Source organism: Onychostruthus taczanowskii, unplaced genomic scaffold (genome assembly GCF_017590055.1).
Source record: "Onychostruthus taczanowskii isolate IOZ18803 unplaced genomic scaffold, ASM1759005v1 scaffold17, whole genome shotgun sequence".
NCBI lineage: Eukaryota > Metazoa > Chordata > Aves > Passeriformes > Passeridae > Onychostruthus > Onychostruthus taczanowskii.
The window spans coordinates 1625554-1651748 of record NW_024498906.1 but is presented as its reverse complement, the minus strand read 5'-3'; the positions used below and the strand labels follow the sequence as shown (position 1 = coordinate 1651748).

The 26195-nt window shown below is 38.6% G+C and overlaps 1 protein-coding gene across 2 annotated transcripts; it reads left to right on the top strand.

Moving 5' to 3' along the window:
- On the top strand, window positions 1-25214 carry BCLAF3 (BCLAF1 and THRAP3 family member 3). 2 transcript variants are annotated; one of them, XM_041399848.1, is made up of 11 exons: window positions 1-73; window positions 2055-2633; window positions 2977-3642; window positions 6019-6197; window positions 6872-6986; window positions 7168-7231; window positions 8088-8206; window positions 9938-10052; window positions 13946-14041; window positions 18382-18537; window positions 20237-25214. In XM_041399848.1, exons 1-11 carry the CDS (start codon window positions 33-35, stop codon window positions 20264-20266), a joined length of 2160 nt encoding a protein of 719 aa, XP_041255782.1. In that variant the 5' UTR covers window positions 1-32; the 3' UTR covers window positions 20267-25214. The 2 variants fall into 2 exon arrangements, with proteins under 2 accessions (XP_041255782.1, XP_041255784.1); XM_041399850.1 differs by lacking the exon at window positions 20237-25214 and adding an exon at window positions 14861-14919 and having other exon boundaries at window positions 18382-18518.
- Window positions 25215-26195: the final 981 nt, after the last annotated feature.

Below are 26195 nucleotides of genomic sequence, written 5' to 3'. Positions count from 1 at the left end.
GCTTCGAGAAACTGATAAACACATGAGAGAAGATGACAAGATCTAGATCAAGATCACCACGATGGAAACCAAGGTAAATATCTACAGCTTGTGTTCTGAGATGTGGCTCTATGTAAGGATTTGTAATTAGGGCCTAAAACTTGCATTAAAGAAAGAAAATAAGGAAATGGCATGAGGAATTGCAATTTGTAAAGTGTGTTTTGTAATCTGTAGTTTATTGTATAACTGAACACCTGTAATTTTTTTACCAACTCATGATTTTATTACAATTTCTCTTAAGCTCGAAGTACTCAGTTTTTGCAGTCTGACAAGAACCTTGTTCACCTTTTGTATTCTGGGATTTACACCTACCTTAAGCACAAAATCCAAGCTCCAAACTAGTTAAGGTCATTTTTACTCAAGCACACCTTGTGCACTGAATGTCTATAACTTGCTTTTGTTTTGCCTCCTGGCCTACAGAGAGGAGCTGTTAAATAAAAAAAAGTTGTTTTTTTTTTTTAAGTTTCCTAGTTCAAACACCTCGGACTTTCTGAAGTTTGGAGCTGATTTGTAAACTGATCTTTAGCACAGTTAGACATGCCTTGCAGCATAACACAGAGTGAAAACATGTGGAAATGTGGGAGTCGTTGCCCTTCTGCTTGGACATCAGCCTGGTAGCGCATGTCTTTGACATTTGTCACCGGAATAACATCCAGCTGACTTCATGCTGGGAGTTACCTGCCTCATTTTCAAGACTTGCAGTGCAAATTTGAGGTGCTAAAACCAGGAGGGTGGAATACCGTTTCAAGCTTTTGAGGATGTGAAGTTACTGCTGGTTTTGGGTATCTCTTCAAAACAGACTTAAGTTGTGATGAGCAAGACCAAGGGAGTTTGGATAACTCAGAAAAATGTGCAGCGTTCTTTATTTGTTTCTTTTGTTTTTAAAAGGAGAAATCCTACCTATGTCCATACTAGATTGGTAGTTGTGAATGTCACTTGAGTAAGGGCAGCCCCAGCTCTCATTAAAATACAAGCCCTAACCAGACCAACATGGGGCAGCAGCCACAGTGTAGGTGCTGTTGGAAATCAGCCATTTTGGTTTTAGGAACGTCTGTGGTTCTGAGTTTGAGCTCATTTGCAGAAACGGAGAAAATACTTGTTCCAAACTGTACGTTTGCAGTATGTGCACTAAGGAAGTAGCTTATTTCAACTTGGTTTTTGATGTTTTTTATTAAAGAGCGTGTAAAGAGTGAGCAGCGAGTACTTGAATGCAAGCAGGACTGTCATGTCTGGGATTATTACGGGTGCTCGTTAGTGGCCCGTGCTGTTTTTTCTTTATTTTAAGGAGATTTCAGCCACCAGTTCCTAACAGGTTGCCCTCGTTTTTGTAACTGTAGGTGAAAATGCAGAGCTGAGTGATGCAATTGAATCTTTAATTGCAAAAGCTGCAGTGAGTGTGAAAGTGTGTGTGTATACGTCTGTGAACATGTACATACAATTATCCAAAAGGCCAAAGCATCTTTCTCAAACTTGTTTTTTTTCTTCAGGAAAAAGCCTACCTGTATGACAATTTAAATATATTTTGTAATGTTTCAGTCTTTTCGGTTTTGAAGGTTGTTTTGGTGTGCAAAGAAAACGTTAAAAGGCATTTTCTTCCCCTTTTAAATTTATTTATACACTTCTTTTTTTCCTCCCCTTTTTTCTCTTTGCATTGAAAAAGAAAGATAGGGAATGCTTGAGAAGTGTGAAAATATGTATAACAGTTGTTCTCAATGTAGTGGAAACTTCATGTATATGAAATTATTTTTAGTTTTAAATAAAACACTTCAAAGAGACAAAAATGATTGACTTGCTGCAATTTCAAGTGTGTATTTTTACTATGAAAACTTTCAACAGAGTAAAAGTAAGCCTGGTACTCAGCCAGAAAATGCCACTTTGATATCTTGATGTTAATTTTTTTACAGGCTGACTAAAATTCTGTACTAAACCCTACTTCCTTAGGAAATAGATGTTGTCATTAAGAAATTGATTTAATTTTATGGAACTACTTAAAGTGGATTTTATTTTTGCTTTAGGTCCTTATCTCCAGCTTTTAGGACTCCAGAGCACCATAGGCAAAGGCATGCTCATATTAATTATGACTGTGAATATAAAAGCTTTCGTAAGGACCCAAAAAAGTCTATGCCTTGGAGAACAGAAGATGAAAAGTATGGCCAAGGCAATTCCAGGTTTGCACCTCATGGAAATAACCACCAGAGAATATATGAACGTAGGTCACCTTCACCAAACTTGAAAAGAATTCCCGTGGAAGATGCTTACAGTCATAAGCCCTACAGAACACATTCATCTGAAAGGACTGAAAGCAATAGGAGAGGCCAGTTACCACCAAAATACTCGGAAATACCTTATAAAGAGCATGATCGTCCGTTTTACCAGCACAAAATGGAGGACAGATACATGTTTGATCACTACAAAGTCACTGGAAATGAAAAAGGAATGAAACCTTTTCATAGACCGTTAGGGGCTTCATGCAAACTTGAAAGAAAATGGCATGAAGATGACTTGAGGCACCAGAGGTTACATGAAGAGAAGTATGGTCAGTCACCCAGAAGAGTTTCTGATGAATTTACGGCAAGGAGCTCTTTACAGAAGAGGTATAGGAATAAAATAATTAAACCCTGGGTATTGTGGTGTAAAGCCTCAAGTGAAAGTCTATTTTCATTATAGTTGAAGATATCCACCTTGAAACACGTTGGCCACTTTGTAGTTTAATTATGGGCGACTGGTAGTAGTGAAGTATTTGTCTTTTAAGTAAATCGTATTGCTGGCTAGAGTATGAAAGGATAATATTTCCCTCTTAAGAGCCCCTGCACATCTGTACCTTGGCGCGAGGGATTATGGGTTAACTTGCCACGCATTCTGCTGTCCAACATTCTGCACATATAAGTTCTCGCTTTCTTCTCTAGTGCAAGTGTAAATTGCTTTATGTCAACACAGGTATCCTGAAGATCACGATTACAGAGAATATGGGCACGCGTCTAAAAGGGCTAAGGAAATGGAGAGGTATGACGGTGGAGATGTAGCGAGAAATTCCAAGTGGAAGCAAGAACGTTCTTTTCCACCCTGCCAAGAAAAGGAGGAGCAAAGATACCCGGGTGCGCAGTCCCGGCGGTCGGCTGAGAGGGAGCACTTGGGGGGGTCTGTCACAAAGATAGCCTATGAGTACAGCCACAAACGGCGCCGGCACCCGGACGGGGAAAAGCCTTTTGCGGGCGACAGGGCTCAGAAGTACGTGAAGCAGGAAGAGCAGAAGTACGGCTCTTCCAAGGGCGCCCGGAACAGCAAGGAGCTGGATTACTTCAGTGGGGGCAGAGCGAGGCGGACTGAAGAGCGGCACGTTGAAGAACCTGTTAAATGCAGTTCAAAGAAGGGCTGCAATGCTTGTGTTAACTCTTCCAAAACGGATGTTGAGCTGAGGTCTTTTAAAAACAAACTGAATGAAAGAGTGAGGAAAGACGGGGAATTGAGGAAAACCGTAGATTCCTCCAATAGCCAGCGTGATGCGAGTCATACTGTTTCAGATGTGAAAGTGTCAGAGGCCAACTGTATGAGAGAGCATCTCACAGTCAAAGTGGATATGAAGAAAATGGTGACCAAGTACAGGTATTGGTTTTCTTTCACCTCTGCTTTCTTCCTGTCTCTTTACAGTTTATGAATATTGGAGGGAAGCATGGTTTCTTTAGGAGGTAGCCAGGACAAAGTATGATTGTACCTTTTTAGTTTTATTTCTTCTAAAATGGTAGCTTTCCTGTCTTGGCAAGTTAACTATTAAATCTCTACTAAAATAAACAAATACAACCACCAACAAAACCCCAACATTTTATGGAGATGTAGGAAGTGGAAAGAGTAGATATGCCTGATACAAACGTGTAGTTAGAAGTTGGTTATGATAAGTGAATGTGTTATTTTTATTTAAAAAACAAAACCCTCAAAAGACGACCAAAGAAGTGCAGATAAGCGTAGTCCTGTGCTTTCGTCTGAAATACGATGGCATTTTTTTAAACTGTCTTCCCTTCTTTTTTCTAAAAATCAGCCAACCTTTAAATGCATAAATCTCAAGCACATATATTCAGATGTTCAAGATCTCAAGTTCAGTAAAACTGCCAAAAATGAGAGATCTCTGAGTTGTCATTTATTGTTATAACCAAGTGGCAACCTGTTGAGGCATCAGAACTAAAAAGCAGTAGAATCTGCTTACAAATGTCTGCTGTGTAATATTTGTGTTTGCATTTAGCATTCCCTGTGCTGGCTGCAATGGAAGAAAAAGTGGCAGTAGTGTAAAATTTTAGATCATAAATACACGGTAGAGAATAAGCAGCTTGGTTTTGATAGATTCTTGCAGGGTTTTCTGGTTTCTTGTCATGCTGTTGCAGGCCAGAATGTCTTATATTGGTAGTAATGGCTTTTGGAAGAGATTACCTTCCTTTCCAAAATTCTCAGCCTTCATTTAAAGGTATTTTGCCTCTTGTCCCAAGTAAAACTTCTATATAAACTTTCTTCACTTTGCACTTTTTAAAAAATATGTAATACAATGGAGAGTTACCAAGACAAGTTACTGCATATAAGGAGCTAATACTAAAGACTGAGGAAAGGGAGGTGGAGTAATGCCCATTGACCACAGTTGGGCTAGGATGAGGCTTTGACCTCCTGAATGATAATGTCAGGAAAATTGTTGGGTTTTGTTGCAAACCCATAGGATGATTCCTCTATCTAGGAGACTTGCTGCTGTTTTTGAAGGTCGATAATGTCAGGAAAATTGTTGGGTTTTGTTGCAAACCCATAGGATGATTCCTCTAGGAGACTCTTGCTGCTGTTTTTGAAGGTCATGCACAATGGACATGGTAGTTGTTTGCAGACCAAAGAAACTGCTGCATTGATTACAGCTAATTTAATGTATGGACGGTTTGCTTCTGCAGCCAAAAGTGCTAAATATTTTATTTTTTCAAAGATGAGAACATTAATTTTACGGAAGCTGATGACTTGGATTATTCATATTACTTTAGGCATTGAAGAAACACCTGACTTGAAATGACTCAGCTGAGAAAATAATTTCTTTATAAACCTGGGCAGCAGGTAGATAATTCAAATATCTAAACCTGAGGTTGCTTGGATTCCTTCTTGCATACATTTATTCCCGGCTTGCTAGGGGAAAATAGATAATTTCTGGCATCTGCTAGAGGCTATTACTGATGCAATTTTTGTATGGAATTCTAGTATTGTTTGCTTCTAATACAGTGTGGCCAGGCACACATAATCACTTTGCAAAATGAACAATTAAAAGTCTTCATCCTAAAATCTTTTATCTGAGTTCTTAGAGTTGTTAATTTATATTTTAGAATGACAGGTATTTTCCTTGAAGCAAGGACAGTATGGTTGTTGAAGTGTTGGCTTTCTTGTCAAAATAATTTTTGAGCAGCAGTGCAACCATTTGGGGTGTAAACTTACTCAGAATGAGTACAAATTCACAAAAAGATGGCAATCACGTTCTTGAGTTCACACACTGCTACTGAAGCAGTTTCACTAGGATGAAGTGATGACTCTGTTCCTAAAGATGTGAGACTTTTTTTCTTATCTTTGTACTGTTCTTGAAAATTGCCTGGTAGCTCCTTATAAACAAGACACAGGCATAACTGCCTTTCAGAATTATTCTAAAGTAGTCTATCAAGATCTTAATTTTATCTAGATTTGATAATCTAGTTGAATTAAATTTAAAATTCACAAATTTTGTATTGCATACTTCACAGAAACAAAGATTCCTGAGAGCAAAATTATCTCTTCATATTTTAGTATAGATTTTCTTCCTTATGGCCTTACTAGTTTTTTAAGTAAAAAAAAAAAAGGAACAAAATGAGATTTTTGCTTTTAATCCCATTTATTCATAAAAGGAACTTCTCAAATTGTTTTGTTCTACTTGTCTATTTTAAATTTTCAGATTTAGATATTTGCTTTAAAATAAACTGTACTTTTTTTTTATTCTAGGACTGCTTCTAGTCACACTACAGAGAGACAGATGTCCCATGATCTGGTTGCTGTTGGCAGAAAAAAAGAAAATTTTCATCCAGTGTTTGAGCACATGGAATCTGTGACACAAAATGTTGAAAACGACCCATCAAAAGAATTTACTCAGGAAATCATCACAATTATTCATCAAGTTAAAGGTGGCTGTAGTATTTGGGCTATATGTATGTGTTTATGTATATATTACAAATGTAGATTACTGAACACAAAGCTGGTGGTTAGATATGAGGTCCTAGTAAGTCTCAGGTGTTTGCCATTGTCTTTGTTTGTATTTTGGCTTCCTTTTGTATTGTTTGAAGAAAATGCGTGTTGAAGATTTAAAGTAGTTGAGTGGAGGATGACTGCAGGAAGGTCTCAGGCCATAACTGAGGCATTACTGTAGAGATTAAAGATCAAAATGATTTTATGCTAGCATGGGAGAGTAACCTGCTTGTTTAGGAAACATGACAGGAATAAGGGAGCTTTGCTGTAATCACAGCTCTCTAGTTACATACAGTGCCTTTAAATTTCCAGATTAGTGTTTAGGCAGCTGTATCATGTTCAGTGTTGAACTTTATACATTGATTCAAGTAATTTGGCTACTACCATGGTAGAGCTGACAATTGAGTTTAATCTTATCAAATAAGGTACTCTAAGTTGGGCTGGCTTAATCTTTCATTTGTGTATATTAAACTACAAGTGGAAACAATTTGAAATTTCATTTCAACAGAGTTGTCATGGTATCCTTAAGAGTTAATCTTTTAAAAGATAGATTTTCCCACTGTGCATTTCAAATACTACAAATAGTGTTCTTGTATTTAATATCTCTTTGCAGCAAATTATTTTCCATCTTCTGACATAACTCTACATGAACGGTTCTCGAAAATTCAGGACAAATCAAGTGCAAGTACAAATGAAGTGAAAATGCATCTGGATCCAGAAATTCACAGGTAGTTGTTGAGCTTTTTTGTCTTAATTCATTTGCATTAAGGTAATTAATCTTCAGTAGAATTTACACATTTTGGTACTGTTTACCTGCCTGTATCTTTAACACATTCTGTAGCCTGGTCAAGAATGCTTTTACTTTTATAGTGTTGGCATTTGTTTTTATGCATTATTTTTGTGTTCCAGGAGGATTGACATGTCTCTAGCAGAACTTCAGAACAAACGAACCATGCCATCTGAATCTCCCCAGGTACCTTGATTGCTTAACTTTTTTGGCAAGCAGTAAGTTGTTATTATAGATACATTATACATGTAAGTAATGTTTTCCCCTTGCTACTGGGACATAATTTTTACATGCTGTGAAGACCAGCAGTAATTCTGAGTATTTTGAAAAAATGCACACCCGAGCATATTTACAGATACCGCAGTGATGCCAGTGTGCTGTGTTCACTGAGCAGTAAAATGCAGATGTGTTCTCCTGAGTAGATGGAGTGTGATTATTCCTGCTGCTTGAACCCCTGTCTGTTTTTAAATAATGTAAATACTGAGTCCCTGACTGATGTGTGATTTTTGATTTTCCTCCGAGGTTACAAAAAGCCTTAATGTTTCTTCTACCCTAATGTTACAATGACTCAAAATCCACATAATTCCTCAGAATGCTATTTTATCCCACGCTTTCATCTAGGGTCATAAAATTTTCTGTCTTCCCCTTTAAAGCTCTGCTTGTTATGATTTAGTTACCATTCCTTTTCCATAGTACAGGTACATGGAGATTCTCCTTGATTAAGGATAGTAGAACTTCTTGAGATTTACTGAAACTTACATGAATATTTCTGCCTTGGTAACTCCATGCAGAATTCCAGTGCTCTGTGCACTGTTATTTGGAAACTTGTAAACAGGCAGATGGTGCAAGGAAGGATAATTGCTTAGGACCACTTTTTATTGCTTTAGACTTTGGATCCTTGGGTTGATGTGAACCTGTCCTGTGTGCAGATAGCTGAACTATGTTAACAGGTCATGTACAGGGTGCTGCCCCTGAAGGACAGAAGCAGGTTGGTGTTCAGTTCTTAGCAGCTAACTTGGCTTCAACCCTTCCTTTTAACTAGAACATTGTAAGAGTGTTAGAAGATCCAAATGATCTACGGTATGATATAGAAAGGAGAAGAAAAGAGAGATTGAAGAATGAAGATGAGAGAGTGTTTCATGTAGATGGTGTAACTCCAAGGTAATGAGCAAATAATCTTGTTGGCCCAAGCCTATAGTTCCCTTATGTGTTCATTTTAGGGCCCTTCCACAGATACATTCACATTTGTGGTGATTCTTTTCCACAGTTAGTTTGACTGGGGCTGAAATCCAGCTGACATACATTGCAAACTACTCTGTAATGAGGTGTTACCTTGAAAGAGGTTAAACTGCAGTGGGTAAAAATGAAAAGCAAACACAAACTGTAGCTCTGAATGAGAAGAGAGGACAAAGTTAGTTTGAAAACGTTTAAGATTTTTAAGGTCCTCGATGTGCCACGTAACAACATTCTCATGGTATTTTGCAGTTCTGTAAAATCATTCTAGGATAAATATATTGTTATGCTGCCCTAATGGTTTGGTAATAAAACGTGGAATATCAGCAAATAACTGGAATTTTTCTAATTCTTGGATAATTTGAAAACTTAGATTTTTGGAATAGCGTTTTACTCCCATGGATTCCTCCAACAGGTTTGTTGAAGGTTTTCACACCAAGTTGTCCGCTGACCTCAGTCATCCTCTTTCACTTTTGATGTTGTGAGGTCAGTTAATTAGAGAGAGAGACTTTTTGTACAAATGTTGATTAATGAATTTCCAGAGTGTAATAAAATGTATCCACACAGTAGTCATAGTTTCTTACGCAGATTGTTTTTCGTGTGCTGCTCTTTGTTCATTTTAAATGCAGTCTGTAGTGGCAACTAATGGCAATACACACATTTGGAAAAACAGACTTATGAAGCTGTAGAAGAAATTTCTTGTATTTGAGATTCTTGAAACAAAAAATGTTAGCAAGAGGAGGAAAAAAGTCAGTGGACTTGCTTCATTTCCCCCAGCACACTTCCCCAATTACTGTCCTGCTTATCTTTTGTGAGAAGTGTAAATCTTCCTGTTTGGCTGTCCTGGAGTTTGTCAGGGGTTCCACTGTCAGGGGAATGTGGGCTGAGGGCAGTACTGGCATGAATGATATGTAGAATTTTCCTGAGGTTGAGAGGCTTTAATAGCTCACATGAGATACTGGCAGTGCCTCTGAGCTTAAGTGTGCTGCTGGCTTTTTTTCCTGAACTTATTTTGCACCTATGAAAACTGTTTCTGTGTGTTTTGTAAAATACAAATTGGGACTTCTGCTGGTTAATTTTCATGGTAAATGTTTTATTTAGAAGTTTGTGGATGCATCTGTGTTAGCAATATTCTTGGTTAAAAAAAAAAAAGAAAAAAAAAAGAAACAAGAAGGCAATAAAAACAAGCAAGCAAAAGCCCAAAGCCAGAGTCAGCTGCTTGCTGAGGATGAAACTGGAGGGTGCAGGTGTCTGTCTAGAGCTCCTGGGGGTGGGGAATGCCGAGGCAGGGCGGGCTCGGAGCAGCCTGCGCGGGCGGCGGGGTGTGAGGGGCGCGGCTGCAGAGCGCGCTCCCGCCGGCAGAGGGCAGCAGTGACCGCTGGGCTGAGCGGGGAGCCGGCTGCTCCCGAGCGCGGGTTCACGGCTCCTCTGGCGTTGGGAAGAGAATGCAGAATACAGGTTGCTGTGGAATTCTGTGCAGAATTGCAGAATTTGAGCTTGGGCTAGCAATTTGTTGATTGTCCTAGGAAAATTTACTTGCAAGCTGTCACTTAGCATTTGTGATACAGATGCTAGAATAAGCTAGTTTAAAATACAGGGCGTTGATATGCTGTGGCTTTAGGTATTAATTGTTCTCGCGCTCTCTCTCTCACTCATCAGGAACCAGCAAAGCTGCAGTCTTTCAAAGTTACAAACATCTCAAGTTGATGGTTTCCATAAGCCTATGAGGTTCATTAAGCCACCTTTGAGGAAATTTATTGGGAGACCTCATCTGGTAAGCCTAAATGTAGAAACAGTAGCTCCTGCACTGTTGATGTATAATTAATATTTTGCTTCATTGTCTGTGCTGATGTGAATTCAACAATCTGTGATGTCTTGCCCTTTTAAATTTTGAGTGAAGCTTTTTTATCTTCTGTCTGTGCTCAACAACAAAACTACTCATAATTTCACAGTTCTAGTGCAAGAGTACTTCCTCAGGTATTTTTTGAAGCAGAGATTAGTACATCTGAACTAAAACCACTTTGATACCACTCCTTTTCTTTTCATAAAAGAAGTTTGTGTCTAATATCACATTTCTTCCACATAATGGTGTAATTACCTAAATGATAAAATAGAAGGCCTTGTTATTGAGCAGATAATCCGAGCTAATGTTAAGTAGTTTGAGAAAAAGAATACTCTCCTGCATTGTAGTTGTCAGTGGTACGAAGGGAATGCCTGAATCTTGTGTAGGTGTTATTGTTTCTGGAACAGTGTTTCTTTTCTCTTCATTATGATAAAAGTTCTGAAAAGCACTTATTTTAAATAAAAATGAGGAGCAAATCACAGAAATAACAAGAAATATCTGAAAAATGTTCCTGAGGATGAAATGTTAAACAATAGAATATCACATTTCTTGAATATTGCATTTATGAAACCTAGCTTTGGACAATTATTCTTTAGGCAGTCTTTCTGCAGTGTACTTCAATACTGAAGTGGGCAGGACAATAATATTAGGTCCAGTAGAAATAAAATTTGTCTCTTGTGGAAAGTTCCTTGTGAAGAACTGTAATCAATTCCAGGTGTTTGTGCTTGTTTAACTTGGGGAACTGGTGAGACCAGAAAAGCTTTTTAAATGTGCAGTATAATTCTAAAGCACTTTTTCTTATTTTTCTGTTGGCTGCAAAATAAGGAGAAGACTAACATAAGTTGTCGTTCCTTATACTGTAACTAATACTCTCCATAGAGAGGGTTCCAGGAGTCCATGAAACTGAGGTCCATCAAAAGTAGCTTTCATGTAGTCAACTCTCAAATGTAGCTGCTTTGCAGATACAAAAGTGCCTCCTTCAGTGTAAAGGAACACAAGTTTTTAATGGTAAAAAGCATTACTTAGTCTTGAGTAAGATTCAAGTCTCCCAAAGCAAGTAGCAATGGCTAAGTAATGGATGCAGCTGCAGTGGGTCTGGCTGAGCTGCAGTTCATTTCCCATAGCAGCCCTCCCTCCCAGTGCTGTGCTTTGCACGGGGGCCAGAAAGGCGCTGGTGACACCGCGGTGCTGGGCAGGGCTCCGCAGAGCTCCGTGCCTCTCCCCCTTCCCACCCCACCCAGCGCTGGGACTGGGCTGGATCTTGGGAGGGGACACAGCCAGGACAGCTGACCATATGACCTCCTCTGCTCAGCCAAGAGAAAGGAAATAATAATAAAAGCTCAGAAAAAGGAAGGAGAGTGTGAGAGGTCATTGGTTATTGTGACGTTTGTCTTCTGGAGCAGCCACTGTGCATTGAAACCCGACTTCCTGGGAAGTGGCTGGTGGGAAGTAGAGAAGAAAGCATAAAATTTCCTTTGCTTCTATGTGCAGTCTTTGCTTTTGCTTTATTAAACTGAATTTTTCTTGACCCATGTGTTTTTTAAATTTTATTTTCTCCCTCCCAGCCCTGCTGAGGGGGGAATGATGGAGCTGCTTGGTGGGTACCTGGTATCCAGCCAGGTCAACCCAACATAGTAATACTGTAATTGCAAATAAAAAGGAGGTTGGTTTGAAAAGGACACTGAGTCATTTCTAAATGTGTTGAAGATTCAGGGAGATGGCATTTTTGTATTTTAATAGTGAATTGCAGACATGCACCTTTTAGGAAATCTTGCACTGCAGTAAGGAGTAATGCCTTTGGAACCACAGTAAGTGTGAAAGCATAGGTATTAAAAATGCAAGACATCCTAAAGGTGGAGTGGCTCTTAATGGTCAGCCTTTTAGAAGCTGGTTTGTAGACAAGTAGGAAAATCCAAAACTTCAGTTAAGTAATCAAAATATAATATTTGTGATGTTAACATTCAGTAATTAGGGGTTGAGCTTAAACTTGAGAAAAACTTAGGCTTGAAAGGTATAATTGTGTATGTAAGCTTGAATGTAAGATTTGTCCTACTGACAAAAGGAGGCCAGCTAAAGAGTAAAGTAGAAGATCAGAATGAGTATACATGTGTATTTCTCCTCCTCATTTTTTCTGTTATTTTTTTTTAAAGCCTCTGGTTTAAGAACATCCTAAAAAATGTTTTGCTGTACCTTTGCATCAAGTAATTCTAATGTTAATATTTCTGTGAGTGTACTTTAGTCTTAAGGAAGGTGGGAATGGGGAGGGCTGTATCCAGAGTTAATTAAGGCAAGCTTTATTTTAATTCCTAGAGGTTTATTTTGAACTATAGTGGGAAATTTTTGTAATTTTTTTTTCATCTTGCTGGAGTCCCAGCTTAAAAGAATAGTCTACTTCAGCTAGGAGCTTCCTGATTTGTGTTGTATGTAGAAAGTTAATTTGATTTTGTGGAGTGTCTTTGTTTTCTTCGAATAAGAAGGGAACTGAGAAGTTCCTAGCTTTTTCTTGCAAAAGCCATTTTGATCGCACTTCATAAAATCTTTCGCCCTCTCTTTTTGTTCTCTGAATCCTTTCCTGTCAGGGCATTGTAAGAAGCTGAATAGTTGACTTGTAGGCAATAACATAGTCTAAAAAAACAAAAAGAAAGCTAACTTAAATCCTAGTTAAAAGTTATCTTGGATTCTAACATCATTCCATTATATTTATAGCCCCCTATCTTCCCCACACCATTATTGGCAGTTTTACCAGAAAGGTTTGGTAGTTGTTAGAGGACAGAAATTCTGAGAACAGCAAAGCATGCATTTGCATTTATTATTAAAGGCTAGTATTTATGAAATATTTCAGGAGAGTTCTCTTCTTAGATTCTTTTTAAAATGTATTTCAAGCTGATGAAATTTCCTTTATTAAAAGAGTTCAACAGCATTGGAATACTTCTGTGATTGTTTAAGAACAGACTATAAACAAACAAATTTATTTAATTGCTTAGAGTTCATTAGCATATTCATTCTGTCTGCATAGAGGACTTCAATGTAGTTTGTGCCAATGCTTCTGTAAATATTTGTGATCATATACAATAATGGATGAGAATGACATCCTCTAGAAGTAGCAGTCATAGGGAAAGTTGGAAAAGTGCCAAAATGTGCAGGTAGGTCCGTGGCTGAGGGAGTGCTCTGTTTTAGGCAGCCACAGCTGTTTGATTGCAGCTGTTCAGTGTGTTGACACAACAATTTCAATACTAGTTGTCTGTGTAACTTGCTTTTGAAATCGTGCTTGTGTGGCAGGCAAGCAATTCTCAAATGCTCCCTTGAAACAAGGAGTTAAAAGTAGCATTTTCTAAGGACCTCCATGTGCTACACATTGTTTGTTTGCTGTGGAGGTGTGCCTGTGCTACACACTAAGGGGTGATGGCCATGTGCTAACCAGGAGTCCAGAGAACCAATCCTGTCACCTTTGTTCCTCACGCAAGCCCTGACTGCTGCAGCAGCCTGTCTGCTCTACTTGATACATGCAAGCTGAGGCATCTGTTCTGGGAGGAGGGAGGGATGGAGAACCTTAATTGTGTGGTCAGCTGCTTAGATCTCTCCAAGAGGAAGGAATTCCAGGAGGATGGTCTGTACATCTTTGGCTTCTGTGGGCTCTGCTGTCCCTTCAGCCAGCTTGGACTGCAGGCACAATGCTCCTGTTACTCCTGTTCCTTCAAAGAGTGTCATTATGTCAAACACTACAAGACTGAATGCGTTTCAATATTTGTTAGTATAACCTGAACAATTTATATTTTTTTCTTGAATAATTTAGTAACATGAAGCTATAACTGTTTTCCTACTAGAATTCTTACTATGCTTCAAAATCAAGTGACACTTACCCCCACAGACGTATTAGAGGACACCTTGAAAATGCAGGACCCATCAGAAGGCACTTTAAGGTACAGATCAGCTTTTATAAGATGTTTGTTATATAAAATGGTGGTTGAACCTGTTGATTCATAACAGGACTCACACTTTGAAGGTATTAAGTGCTATGAAAAATCATGTCATCAAAGCCTAATTGTTTCTGTTGGAATAATGGGAGGCTTAGCTTTTAGTAGGTGAGAGTGTTGGCAGTGGATTGAACAGGGTTGTCCAGTGTTGTATGCAGGCAGTTGAAATAAATAGATTACTGCAGAGTCAGGAATAAGAAATGCAGGAATTGCACAATGGCTAGAAAACTCATCTATCCAAAACCCAAGCTGCTGAGCTTTTTTTCCTTCACATGACAGAAGCCTGAGCTTTTTCCAAAGGCTGGAAGACATGAGTTGTGTTACTTTCAAAACTGTATTGCTGTTATTTCATTAACCAGTTCATGTAGGGATTTCTGGGGAAATAATGTCTTGTGAATACCCTGCGTACTGCTAGCTATGCATTAAAAAAAAAACTTAAAGAAGTGAGGTTTTATTCTTGGGGCCTCAAGAAGGTAAAGAGATGGACAACTGTGCTTCTTTCTCAGGTAGAGCAGTGGCCAACTAATGCCTTTTAATTGTAAAATGTACCCTGGATTCAGCAGAAAAACAAAACATTTCCTTTTCTGCTGACAGTGGCATGCTCTGCGTGAGTCCATTTAGAGTTGTTGATGTGAGAAAAGTATAAGTCAAATCTAAAACAACTTACACTAATTTTCTACCTCGAAATTGCCCCTACATTTTTAACATGCATTCTTAAGACTAAAGTAATAGACAGAATAGATAGTCACCTTTTCTGTTTTGTAGATAGTGAAGTAGAATTTCAGTGGCTGATCAGCTGTCACTTTTGGATGAAACTTTGAAAAGTAAGTAAGTATAGATGTGAGTTGTGGGGTCTTTTTCCCCTTCTTCCCCTCCACCCCCCCACACCAAACATAAGAGCTGTTGGATAAAAAGACTTTCTTCACTTTAGGTGTGCCTTGTCAGCCAACCTTAGTCAGATAGCTAAGCTGACACCAACAAAATCTGCTGTCCTTATTCTGCTGGAGAAAGTCTTTTTCTAAGTTAAAAAGTTCAAAGTGTTCAAAGCCTGATACAACTATTTTAACACCTAAGAAGATTGTAGCCTGTTACTCTGTATCCCCTCTGCATTGTCAGCCTCCAGGTGATGGAGGAATGTAGCACTGGCTGCTGGATCCCTGGGGCAGTGTTGGTGGTTGATGCTCCTTCATTTGCATCATTCTGCAGCTCTGCTGATTCTACAAGCAGGAAAGTGTCCATTTAAGTTGTCACTTCACATATGCATGAATATTGCAGTACCCAGTGATCTGTCCCATGATGCTTTAATATTTATAGGGAAAATGGCCTATGCACTTGTATTGCAGTTTGCTTATGTGTATAGCACTTCTGTCATTGCCCTGGAAACAGTGGTGTTGATTTGACTTAATTTCTTTAAATTTTTGTATTTAAATTCCTTTTGCACATCAGTTTTCTTGCTGTGCTGATGGTGAAATAGAAGTGACTGGACTATCTTTTACACTTGGGACTTTCTTGGCTAATAATTTAAAAGAACAGCAGCATACAGAGAAACAAAAACCTCGCAAAAAACCCCACATAGAATTCTCTGCCTTCCCCTTTCCCCACCTCCCAAAAAAAATCAAGCCCCACATAATTTTTTCTTCATATTTAAAATAGGGGCATTTAAATTTAATAAGCAAAAAGTGATGACTACTCAGAGTATTTAAAGAAAACATATGGTCTGCACTATGTTAGACTTTTTGGGAAAAGAAAAAACTGCTGTTCTAAAATACCTTATAAAGGATCTGGAGAAGTCTTACAAAATTTAAAAGGTCTTTTTTGTAATGACCCTTTATCATGAATCACTAAGTTAGCCTTTAAGCAAGTAAATGCAAAGTGATCTTTAAAACTAAACTGCATTCACTGCTTAAAAAAAGTTCAGTATATTATTGGCTGTGGTGGGTTCACCCCTGCCAGCAGCATAGCACCACACAGCTGCTGCCACCCTCCCCTCAGCTCCCTTCCTCTCCCAGCAGCATGGGATGGAAAATGTGGAGAGCAAAAGTGAGAGAACTCATGAGTTGAGATGAAGACTGCTTTAAGTAAGAAGTGATGCAAAGGCCATCGCTCACCATCTGTCACAAGGTGACTGATGCCCAGCTGGTCCCCAAGCAATGGCTACTTCCTCCAAAACCCCCTTCCCTCCGTTTCTGTTGCAGAGGAGATCATGTGGTGTATAACATCCCTGTGCTCAGCGTGGGCCACCTGTCCTGGCTGTGTCCCCTCCCAGCTTCTTGCCCACCCTGTTGTCCTTGCTGAGCAGCAGAGTAAGGGAAAAGGAGAAAGTGTTGCTGCTTTGCAGGTACTGCTGGGCAATAGCCAAAACACTGGTGTGTTACCAGTGCAGTTTTAGTCACAAATCCAAAACTCAGCACCATGCATGCTGCTGTGAAGAAAATTAACTCCATCCCTGCCACACAGTGCAGCCATATATATTTGCTCATATACCCTTATTTTAGAGCTTCAGGCTCCTAGGGATTGTCATTAGCATTATTTATAAAACAGTCCTGATGTAAGCCTGGATGTTACTTCAGCAGACTCTTTTCTTATTTCTAGACCAAAAATTAATGGTATTTTCCATATGCTTTAGATTATCTTGTTTTGCTAGAAGCAAAACAAGATGTGACTGAGGTGCCTATTTGCCAAATATATATATAATCTGTTAGCTTTGTCTACAACTGATGGTGTTCTACATTCATACTACTGCTGTGTCCTTCCCTCCCCACTTACAGAACATGTAGATGCTTGAGTTGAAATGTCTAAGCTGTTTATAAGGCAATTTTCAATACCTTGCACCTTTCTCCCATCCCTTGCTTGTTCTGGTCCTTTATTTATTGTCATACAATTGCAGTGGCAGACCACCAAGGCCTCCTTTCTAGTCACTGAAGTCAAGGGAACCATAGCAGGAGTGGGGAAATAGGAACTTCTAATGCTGTGTTCAGGGCAATTATCCAGCATTAAAAGTGCCCTTCAGTCTTCCCTGTGATGGGCACGTACCCATGTAACACAGCCTAGTGCAAGGAGGTTCTTTGTGCCTGCACTCTGTTACTCTCCAGGAAGGTGATGGGCATTGAATGGGCTCTTGCAAGTGTCCTCCATCAGAGTAACCCTGGTGGGATAATGGGGCCAGATTCTCACTTGTCTCCTGCAGAGTAGATGGGTGAAATGATTTGTGAAGTAACAGAACCTCCACATTTGCATAAGGAAACCTCTGTTCTGTACAGTTCTCTTTATTGTTCACTAGCCACACAGTGGAAAACACAGTGGAAAAAGTGGTACTAAAGTTATTGCAACCTCAGATCATGGGATTTTTCTTTAAGTGATCCTTGCTCTGTCAAAAGGAGACATTTCACCAAAGAAATTTTGTCATGCTCAAGAAGGGCTGTTTCTGTGACATATTTTGTTTTCTCCTGCCCTTCAAAGATAAAAGATAAGAAGAATTTATATGGCCAGAAGGTTTTATCTGGTTTTAGATGAAAACTCATTGTTTAAATTTGGTGTGGCTGTTGGAAAACTTAAAATGGCAGTGTTGGAAAACTATGGGAAATTATGACAAATACGGTTTTTATTACTCTAAAGATATTTGAGATCTGAGTACCTAGGAATGAAAATAGTTTTCAGACTTTAGCTGCTGTGATCAGAGTTGCTGTATCCTTTCTGTGTTTTTATAATGCCTTTCACCTTTAAGTCTCCTGATACCTCTGTGGCCTCTGCTGCTAGTCCCACAGTAGGTTAGTTTGCAGTTTTCCAGTGTGGAGGTATCAAAGGCATAGAAAATGTCTTCAGACTGTCAGGCATTAAAGCTCCAGGAAAAACATATGTACTGAGTTGTGTGTTTTAGTGTGACACTTTAGACTCAATGGATGCCTGCTGCAGGCTTGGCATCACTGAATTTGGTAGTGGCAGTGAGGTGTTGTCTGAAAGTTTTTTGTTGATGGCATGTGCCTCATTAATGATTGAAAAAAATGTTAAAATGTTGTACAATGCATTTATTTTTTTTTTCTACAAGGAAGATAATTTCAGATGTTTTAAACAGCAAGTGCAGTACATCAGTTCTTTGAGCCCTGTGGTCTGAGGAATAATATGTATTCCTTTACATGGATGAAAAGGAAGAGGGTGTACACTTGCAAATGCAAGCTTCTGTCATTGAGTACTGTAAGTTTTACGTGTGTGTAGCTGTAAATATGAACTTTTGAGTTTTGGTGCCCTCATTTTGCACAATTTTTTCTTCCTTTCCCACACCCTTACAGAGCAACTTTGCAGATGGCCGTTTGCAATCCCATTATAAATCAGGCTTAGTGCAGAAGGGTTTATATATTCAGGCTAAGTACCAGCGGTTACGTTCTGTTGGTGTGAGGGGATTTGCCACTAACAAATTCAGAGATGGATTTTTGAGGAAAGAAAAGGTAAGTTTGATTAATTTATTTTTCACTAAGCCATTTGTAAAATATGCATATTCATAAGATCCATTTTGATTTTTAAATCTCCATGGAATGATTTGGATGGGATTTTCTGGGATATTGGCTCTTTGTACTTCACTGGCAAACTTGACTGTGCACTCCTGTTTCCTCCCTGTTTATTCTGTGGGCACTTGCTTTGTGTAACTGCAAATGAAAGATGCCCTCTGAGATTCTGTGGTTGCTTCTGTTTCTGTATTTTTTCCTTGAGCTCAGCTGATCTCTCTTCCTACTCAGGCTACTAGAAATTGTCCCTTTGTCCCTTTGTGGAACAAAATATTCTGTCCTCTTTAATCTAAGAGAAGGGTATTAATAATTTTTTAATACATGTGTGCTTCTCCTTTTTTATGTTATTGTAATTATGTACTTTAAAGTATTCACTGGGGTGCTGCTGTGAAAAAAACTTGGTGCACAGTATAATGTCTTGTGTAAAATGGTTTGATAAGCTTAAACTTTGATTTGCAGAGTGTATGGGCCAACAATAATCTTCAACTGCAGAAGAACTTTTGAGCCATATAAAATGTTGCAGTTTTTGTGAGGATCAGTAGTTAAAACATACTAAATCCTTTATTAGAATTGATCAAAGTAGTATGAAGTTACTTGTGACATCAGGGAATTGGATTATATGACCTGCACAGCCCCTTGTAGTTCTGTGTTCTGTGTGAGTTTTTGTTTTGCAATTCTGTGTCTATCCAAATACAAGTAAATACACTTGAATAAATAAGCATTTGTGGTTGGATTAGACTTTAGCTCTTGGAGCACAGAAGCACCTTAAAGCACAGGTTCTTACGGCTGTTTGCAAATTCCTCAAGTTTACAGCCCAGTGGGCAGAAGGAAAAGCCCCCAAAACCCCTTAAGGAAACATGTGAAAAACAAACCAAAACAAAACCAAACAGACAAAAAAACCCCAACCATCAGAAAGAAAACCAAGCACTTGAAACAAGGTAAAGAGATCACTTTTACTGAAGTATTTGAGTAAACATCTCTTATATTTGCGTGGGCTCTGAGAAGTATTATCTCTGAAGGCTAAATTGAATTGGAATTAGTGGAAAGTAGAAAGATATCCCCCTCCAATTATGACCTTGTGAATGGTATAGCAATGTTACAGTTTTGTTGTATGAGCTATTTCCAATAATTTCCATTGTTCTTCTATAATTGGCTGTTAAGATTCTTGTCTGGAACCTGTAAAGCATACTTAAACATTCTGGCTACTGGATATGATTTGAATCAGAGAATCATCAGTGATTTCTGAATTTTTTTTTTTTTATGCCTGATGAATTTGAGTGTCTCTGAGTTACAGTAAAATAAATGATGAAGAATAAGTATGACAACCATTTTCTTAACAGCATACTGTTTGCTGGTTGACTAATTCCTAAAAACCAAAACTGTTTCTGAAATTATAGTATTTTGCCTATTGTAATGATAAAATTTGTCAAAATCTATTGAACAGTTCTGAACATCTTTATTTCACTTTATTTCATTTGAAATAATAATGCTGCATATGTATCTTTTAAGATACAGTCTTTATAATTGTGGTGAGTCCATAATTAAAATAATCTTGCATTTTAGATACAGAACTTAGGAAGGTTGGGAGGATTTTTCTGCTGTTACAACTGACAGTAATGATTTTCTTTTTTCCTCTGTGTAGGGAAATCTAAATATTGCAACAGAAACCTGAACGGAGCTGATTCTGAAGTTGAAACAGATAACACAGCAAAGGGAGCATCTGTTCAGTTTTTGGCAACTTTCTCAAGACTTAAAAAAGGATAAAGGAACTAACGCTGTAACTTTCTTGATTAAAAAATAACTTTATTTTGAATGCTGCAGAACTTTTTTACAGTTTTAATAATTGCTTTTAAAGTACAGTATTCAACTGAAACATCATATTATGTACCTTTAGTTCTGTGTGCATACCAGTCTCAAGTAAGGAAGTCATTGAAGGGAATCTTATTTATTGAATACTTTTTCTCTAGGCATGATGTTACAGATGGAACTTGAGTTGTTATACCCAGAAGTTTATATGTTGAAAGTTTATTGCTAATATAATAATAAAAAAGAAAAAAAAAAGTGCCTGAATTGTTTGGTAATAGCACATTAGCTCAGGATTTTCCAATTAATGACCTTTTAGGTTGTGCAATAGATTTTACACCTCTGTTCAGTCATTTCCATAAAACAGTATTTTGTATTACTTTGGATTAATAATACACTTGGATTTCTGATGTGTATATACATTTGTAAATTGTTAGAATGTTGGTACAACTTTCAGCATTTGATTAAAATGAATGGTAACAGGCAGTTATATAAAGTACTGTAGCAGTAGCTTTTAACTGCACTGGAAGCATGCTTTGGTTTGTTAGAAGATTAGCTGGTCTGTATTCAAAATTATTCTGTCTCATTATATTTTGGACTACGAGATTCTTGACCAAGCCACATGTTCTCTAATCTTTTTCATCATAAATGATTTGGTGATTTTGTGAATTCTAAAATTGAGGCCTGAAGTATTAAATTACAAGAAAAACAAAAAAACGTAAGTTTCTGAAAGTGTCTTCTAACAAAGAAATTGTTTATAATTGAGACTGCTTTAAAGGGAGATAGCTGGTGATTTTGTTCAGAATGATTCTCTGAAGTTTACCATACTGCAGTATTGTTAGGCTATGTGCAAAACTCAAATAGCCAGACCTGTTTCATAAGCAGCTATAAACAGTATTTTTGTTTCCTGTTTATAGCCTTTGCCTTAATTCATTATCTATGATAGGGTTGTGTGTATGTATTGCAGATTTGTTCAGATTTCTTACTGACAGTAAATTAAAGATGCATAGCACATAGTCTTAAGAGATGTTCTTTTTCAAGAAAAAAGTTAATTCACAATATCCTCAATACATGCAGGCAGATGTATTTCCATACAGAATGCAAGCTAGTGTCTGTTGTGGCTCATAGACCAGAACTCCAGTTCTGGGTTAGAGGTATGTTTATGGAAAAGGAAATTTGGTTTTTTGGGTGGAAAGCCAGGATGTGATTTCTGCATGCTTTTTTGTAATGTTTTTTTCCACAATGCCTTCAGTAGAGAGACTGTTTGAAAATGCAATTATGGTTCAGAACAGCTAAAATTACTGTGACTTGAGCTCTTCAGTTCCATGGGTGTTCTGCTTAGCGTTCGTAGGGAATAAGGCAGGAAGAGTGCAACATTCATTGATGTCACGGTCATTCAATGGTAACTGATGTTTTGTTTCTAAAACACAGGTTTTCAGTTTCAATAACAATCAGTAATAATTTGACTAGTTTTTTAGTAACTTTAACATCCACAGACAAAATGGAAATTGGAAGGAAAGGAACTCCCTGGACAAATAGAGGCAGGCAACCTTCTGCAGATAAGAAAGTGGTTTTTTACTTAATGCTGTCAGTGATTAATCTGGCAGAGTCATCCTGTGTAGATTTACTGAGAGATAAAAATAAGGAACTGAAACAACAGGTTAAATGAGTCAACCCAAAGGAAATGTGGAGTTGCTGCAGTACTGATCAGGCTGCTGGCAGGGGAGTGCAGCACCTGCCATGCCGAGAGGGGCAGGTTTACCCTGAAGCCAACAAGTCCTTCACACTGCTCTGAATGTGCACTGTGAAAGATGTGAGAAATGAAACCATATCTGATACAAGACAAACTACTGAGGCTGTGTTGTCGTATTCAACAGGATACTACTGTGTCTGTAAGCTTCCTGCAGTGTTCTTATTAAATTCTGGAAGAGAACTCTTTATTGAGTAAATGGAAAAAGTGGATAATGAAGAAACTTCTGACATGGTAGTTTTGCTAACACTGTTTGGAAGTAATGCTGGAGTAGTCAGACTTCAGTCAGTTAATGCTGCTTTAACCAGGTTTCAACATGTGACTGACTCCTGATTTTGTGCTTTATTTTTTTCTATGCATGATTAGGTATCTCTAATTTGTTTTGTACTTTACAGTTTAGCTTTGTGTTTATTTCTGCAACTGGTTGCAACATACTGCAAAGAAGTTTGTGGGCTTTTTGACTTGTTTGCTGACTTTGGTCCCCCCCCAAGGTCCTAAGATGAATGTCATATGAAATGTAGTCACTGTTTCAGTTGGTTTATTTTTTTGTATGATCCCATTTGCTCAAATCACACTTTTACTGATATTTTACTTAAATGATTTTGGATTCTGTCATGATAAAACCTCTCACATTCTAAAAAATGCACACAGAAATAATGAATTTTATAAAATTCATGGCTTAGGTGCTAGAAGCATCTACTCTATGATATGATGTGAGACATTGCTATGTAGATGTATGTTTGTGAATTACAGAGACTTGTGTGTATATACTTATACCCAATTCAGCTTGTTTATTGTTTTAGCACAGAAAATTCTGTTGTACTGGATACAGTGTTTGATTGAGGGCAATGTATTGAAGTTACTGTTTGGGTTGTGAAGGCACAAGGAAAAGGGTTAAGTAGAAGAAAGGTAAATTTACTTGAATAACCTGGTGCCTTTCAATATTGTGACTGCATTGTAGAAAACACATGTACAAAGACTTAAGTATGTTGCAATCTTTCTAGAGAGCACGGACTGATAACAGTTCTTGTTAAAACAACTGTTTACTTCAAATAGGTGTGTAAGCCTCTGTAGGAAAACAGTGACTCTCATTAGTAAAGTTTGTCACTGTTTGCATTGGAAGGGCAAGTTAAAAATGTGATTGTCTTAAGAGCTTTCTAGCTTTCTGGTTTATACTTTGAAAATACAAATGTGAATTTCCTTTGTTTTGTTTAGCTTGAAATGGCGTTAAATGCTGTCATTTTCAGTTGTTCACATGTGAAATTTTATTTTTAATTGCTATCCAAAATGTAATAGGTTTAATATGACTAGAGTCTTCCTTTTAAATGTCTGAAATACTAAGTTGCTATGATGTTAGCATTTATATTGCTGATCCATTTAATTTCTACATAAGTTGATTAGAATACTTATTTTCAATTTGTGGTTATTGAGTTCACAAGGTTAGCAAAATTCTGGGCCAGTAAGAAGCAACACATTGCAAGGTTTCTATAAGCCTGCCTTAACTAATAATTTCATGTTTGAAATAATTTTACCTGATGGATATTGATGGTCTTGAGACCTGAACAGAGCTGTCTCAGCTCAGGTAACTAATAGCAGAGGATAGGAGTAAGTCCAGCTGATCAATCACCTGCTGTGTAATGTTTACCCGCTCCCATCTTCCCTAGGGCTCCAGGCTGAAATGCTGAGTTTTGTTTAAATTAACTTAGTTGCTTTAAAAACGGAACCAAACCCCAGGATTACACTTTTGTGGCATTAAAGGCAGAATTCTCAAAATTGCTTGTTATGCATCAGAAAGTAATTTTCTGCCATGTCTGTGAAATGGATAATGAGAGTCACTTGAAGAAGGTGATAAAAGATCATAACAAAGAGAGACTGATTTCTCAGTATTCACCTTAAAAGACTGTAAATAGAGGGATTCTTTAATTCCCTTGCTTTCCTAAAGGAAGGCTTTTCCCATACTGTGTTGAAATCCACCTCTTGCCTTTCTTTAAGCATCTGAACAGCAATCTACAAAGTTCTTTATGGGAGAGCCCTCTAAAAGACAGACTTCAGACTTGCATTCTAATGAATCTGAAAAAACAAGGTGTTTCTGCACGTAACTCTGACCCTTGACAGACTTCATTCCGTTGCTGCACACTTTGAAGATAAGAAGTTCTTCAGCCTCCTTACGAAGGAAAGAAAGAATAAAAGCCATTTCATGATTGTTGAAAGCCTCCTTGTGACACTTGATTCCCTAACAGACCTTAAGGAGAGCCATGAACGTTTAAGTGTGTTCTGTTTTGAGCTTTGTGAACATTATTTTTCAGTGTCAAGATTAGAGAACACTCTTGTCATAACACCTGCCCCTTCCTTCCATGCCTGGTGGGTTTTGTTGGAGGGATTTTGGGTAGGTCTTTAGACACATGATTTAATAGCCTGCCACTTTTAATGCAGTTTTTCTTCTGTTCACTGTTCATTGCTCTGAATTTTGTCTAAGTAGTCTGAATCTCATGTTGTCTTTTTAATATTTCATTTTCTGTAAATAATGTAGTAGATGGCTTTCATTTTGTGACTGGCTTCTCACGTCACGTATTGAGGGGAGGAGGCAGTGGAAAATGTTGTTGTTAGAGTATGTTCTTCAAGGAATAAAAAAAAAGCCTCATTGTTTTGTTTTAAGAATAGCAGGAATTTTTTACTCCCAGTTGAATGAGGGGAACTAATGTCCACTTCTAAGGAATAGATTGTTGATGTTATTTATACTGTAGTTTCTCAAGGACTGTCTAATGTGTGCATGTGTACATGTGTGTACACATGGAAGCACACTGTTAGAGAAGCCTTTAATTATTTGTAAGTGTGGATAAGAAATGACATTTTTAAACTACTGAAGCTGGAGTTAAATGCAAATGCATTTTAAGTCTGTAGTCTTTGAGTCCACTACGGTGCTTTTGACAATGTTACTCCATATCTAAAAGCCTCGTTCATAAGGATATATAGTAAGATGTAGGTATGTTTATATGTATGTTTAACATAGTTTATATAAAATAAATGTAAATTTTGTTTCTACAGACAATAAATGTTTTCACAAAAATTTTACTTATAAATAATTCAGTTATTTGATTCAGTAGTTATTAATGTTTGGTGTAATTTTCAGGGTAAAAAAGATTTTTTCAAAATCTCTTACGCAGGGAGTGGAAAGTTGCAGTTTTCTGTTTTCATACACAAACTGCCTGAGGTAAGAACAGGCTGGTTTTACTTACTGTTTCATTAACAGTCAAGGTGCTCATGCTGTAAAATGTTACCTTTTTTTTTTTTGTTTTGTTTTGGTTTTTTTTTTTTTTTTAATGTCCGTGCTTCTCTGCTGCCATTGTAGGTTTTTTCCCAAGGGTCTTTACCTGTGGGAAGACGTGCCTGTGCAGAAGCCTCCCCACCCTCCCTTCGTGCCTTTCTGTCCAGACATGTTGCTGATCTGTGCACAATGTTACTGTAGCAGGGGTTTCTCATCTTCCTGCAGTAGGAACAATCCGTGCTCCGACGCTGCTCTTTTTAGCGAAGCATCAACACTACCCCAAGGGCACTCTTCATCTTCCCTATTTGTCTTTTCTTCCTTCTTTCCTTTTTCCTTGCTCCCAAACCCAAACCTGTAGCGGTGTGTGCGGGTGGGCCGGGCAGAGCGGAGGGGCGCCTGCGGCGCTGCCGGTGCATCTCCCGGTCCTCAGACAGCGGAGCCCCGGGGGCGGGGCCGGGCCGGGCACGGCTGCCTGGGGCCGTGCGCGGACGGGGCAGGTATGCGCGCTTAGGTACCTGTCCCGCCGCCCGGGAGCGCTCTCCATCCTCCCCCCGCACCCAGCGAGGACGCGCCCCGTCCCCTCCCTGTGCCCGAGGAGTCCTGCCCCGAGAGGGAGGGAGCCACCCCGCTCCCCGCCGCGGCTCCGCTCTCCGCCGCCCCTGCCCCCGCCGGGACCGCGGCGCGGCTCCGCTTCCTGCCGCCCTCCCCGCCCTCCTCTCCCGCCGGCCCGAGGCGGCGCAGCGGCTCTGGCGCAGTCTCGCGACACTTCCCGCAGCGCGGAGC

Bases quoted from the DNA above. Each gene is read 5' to 3' on its own strand.
- BCLAF3 (XM_041399848.1), top strand. From the start codon at position 33: ATGACAAGATCTAGATCAAGATCACCACGATGGAAACCAAG. The intron at 7,232-8,087 runs GTACCTTGATTG...CCTTTTAACTAG, and splicing joins TGCCATCTGAATCTCCCCAG to AACATTGTAAGAGTGTTAGA. The intron at 10,053-13,945 runs GTAAGCCTAAAT...TTTTCCTACTAG, and splicing joins TTATTGGGAGACCTCATCTG to AATTCTTACTATGCTTCAAA.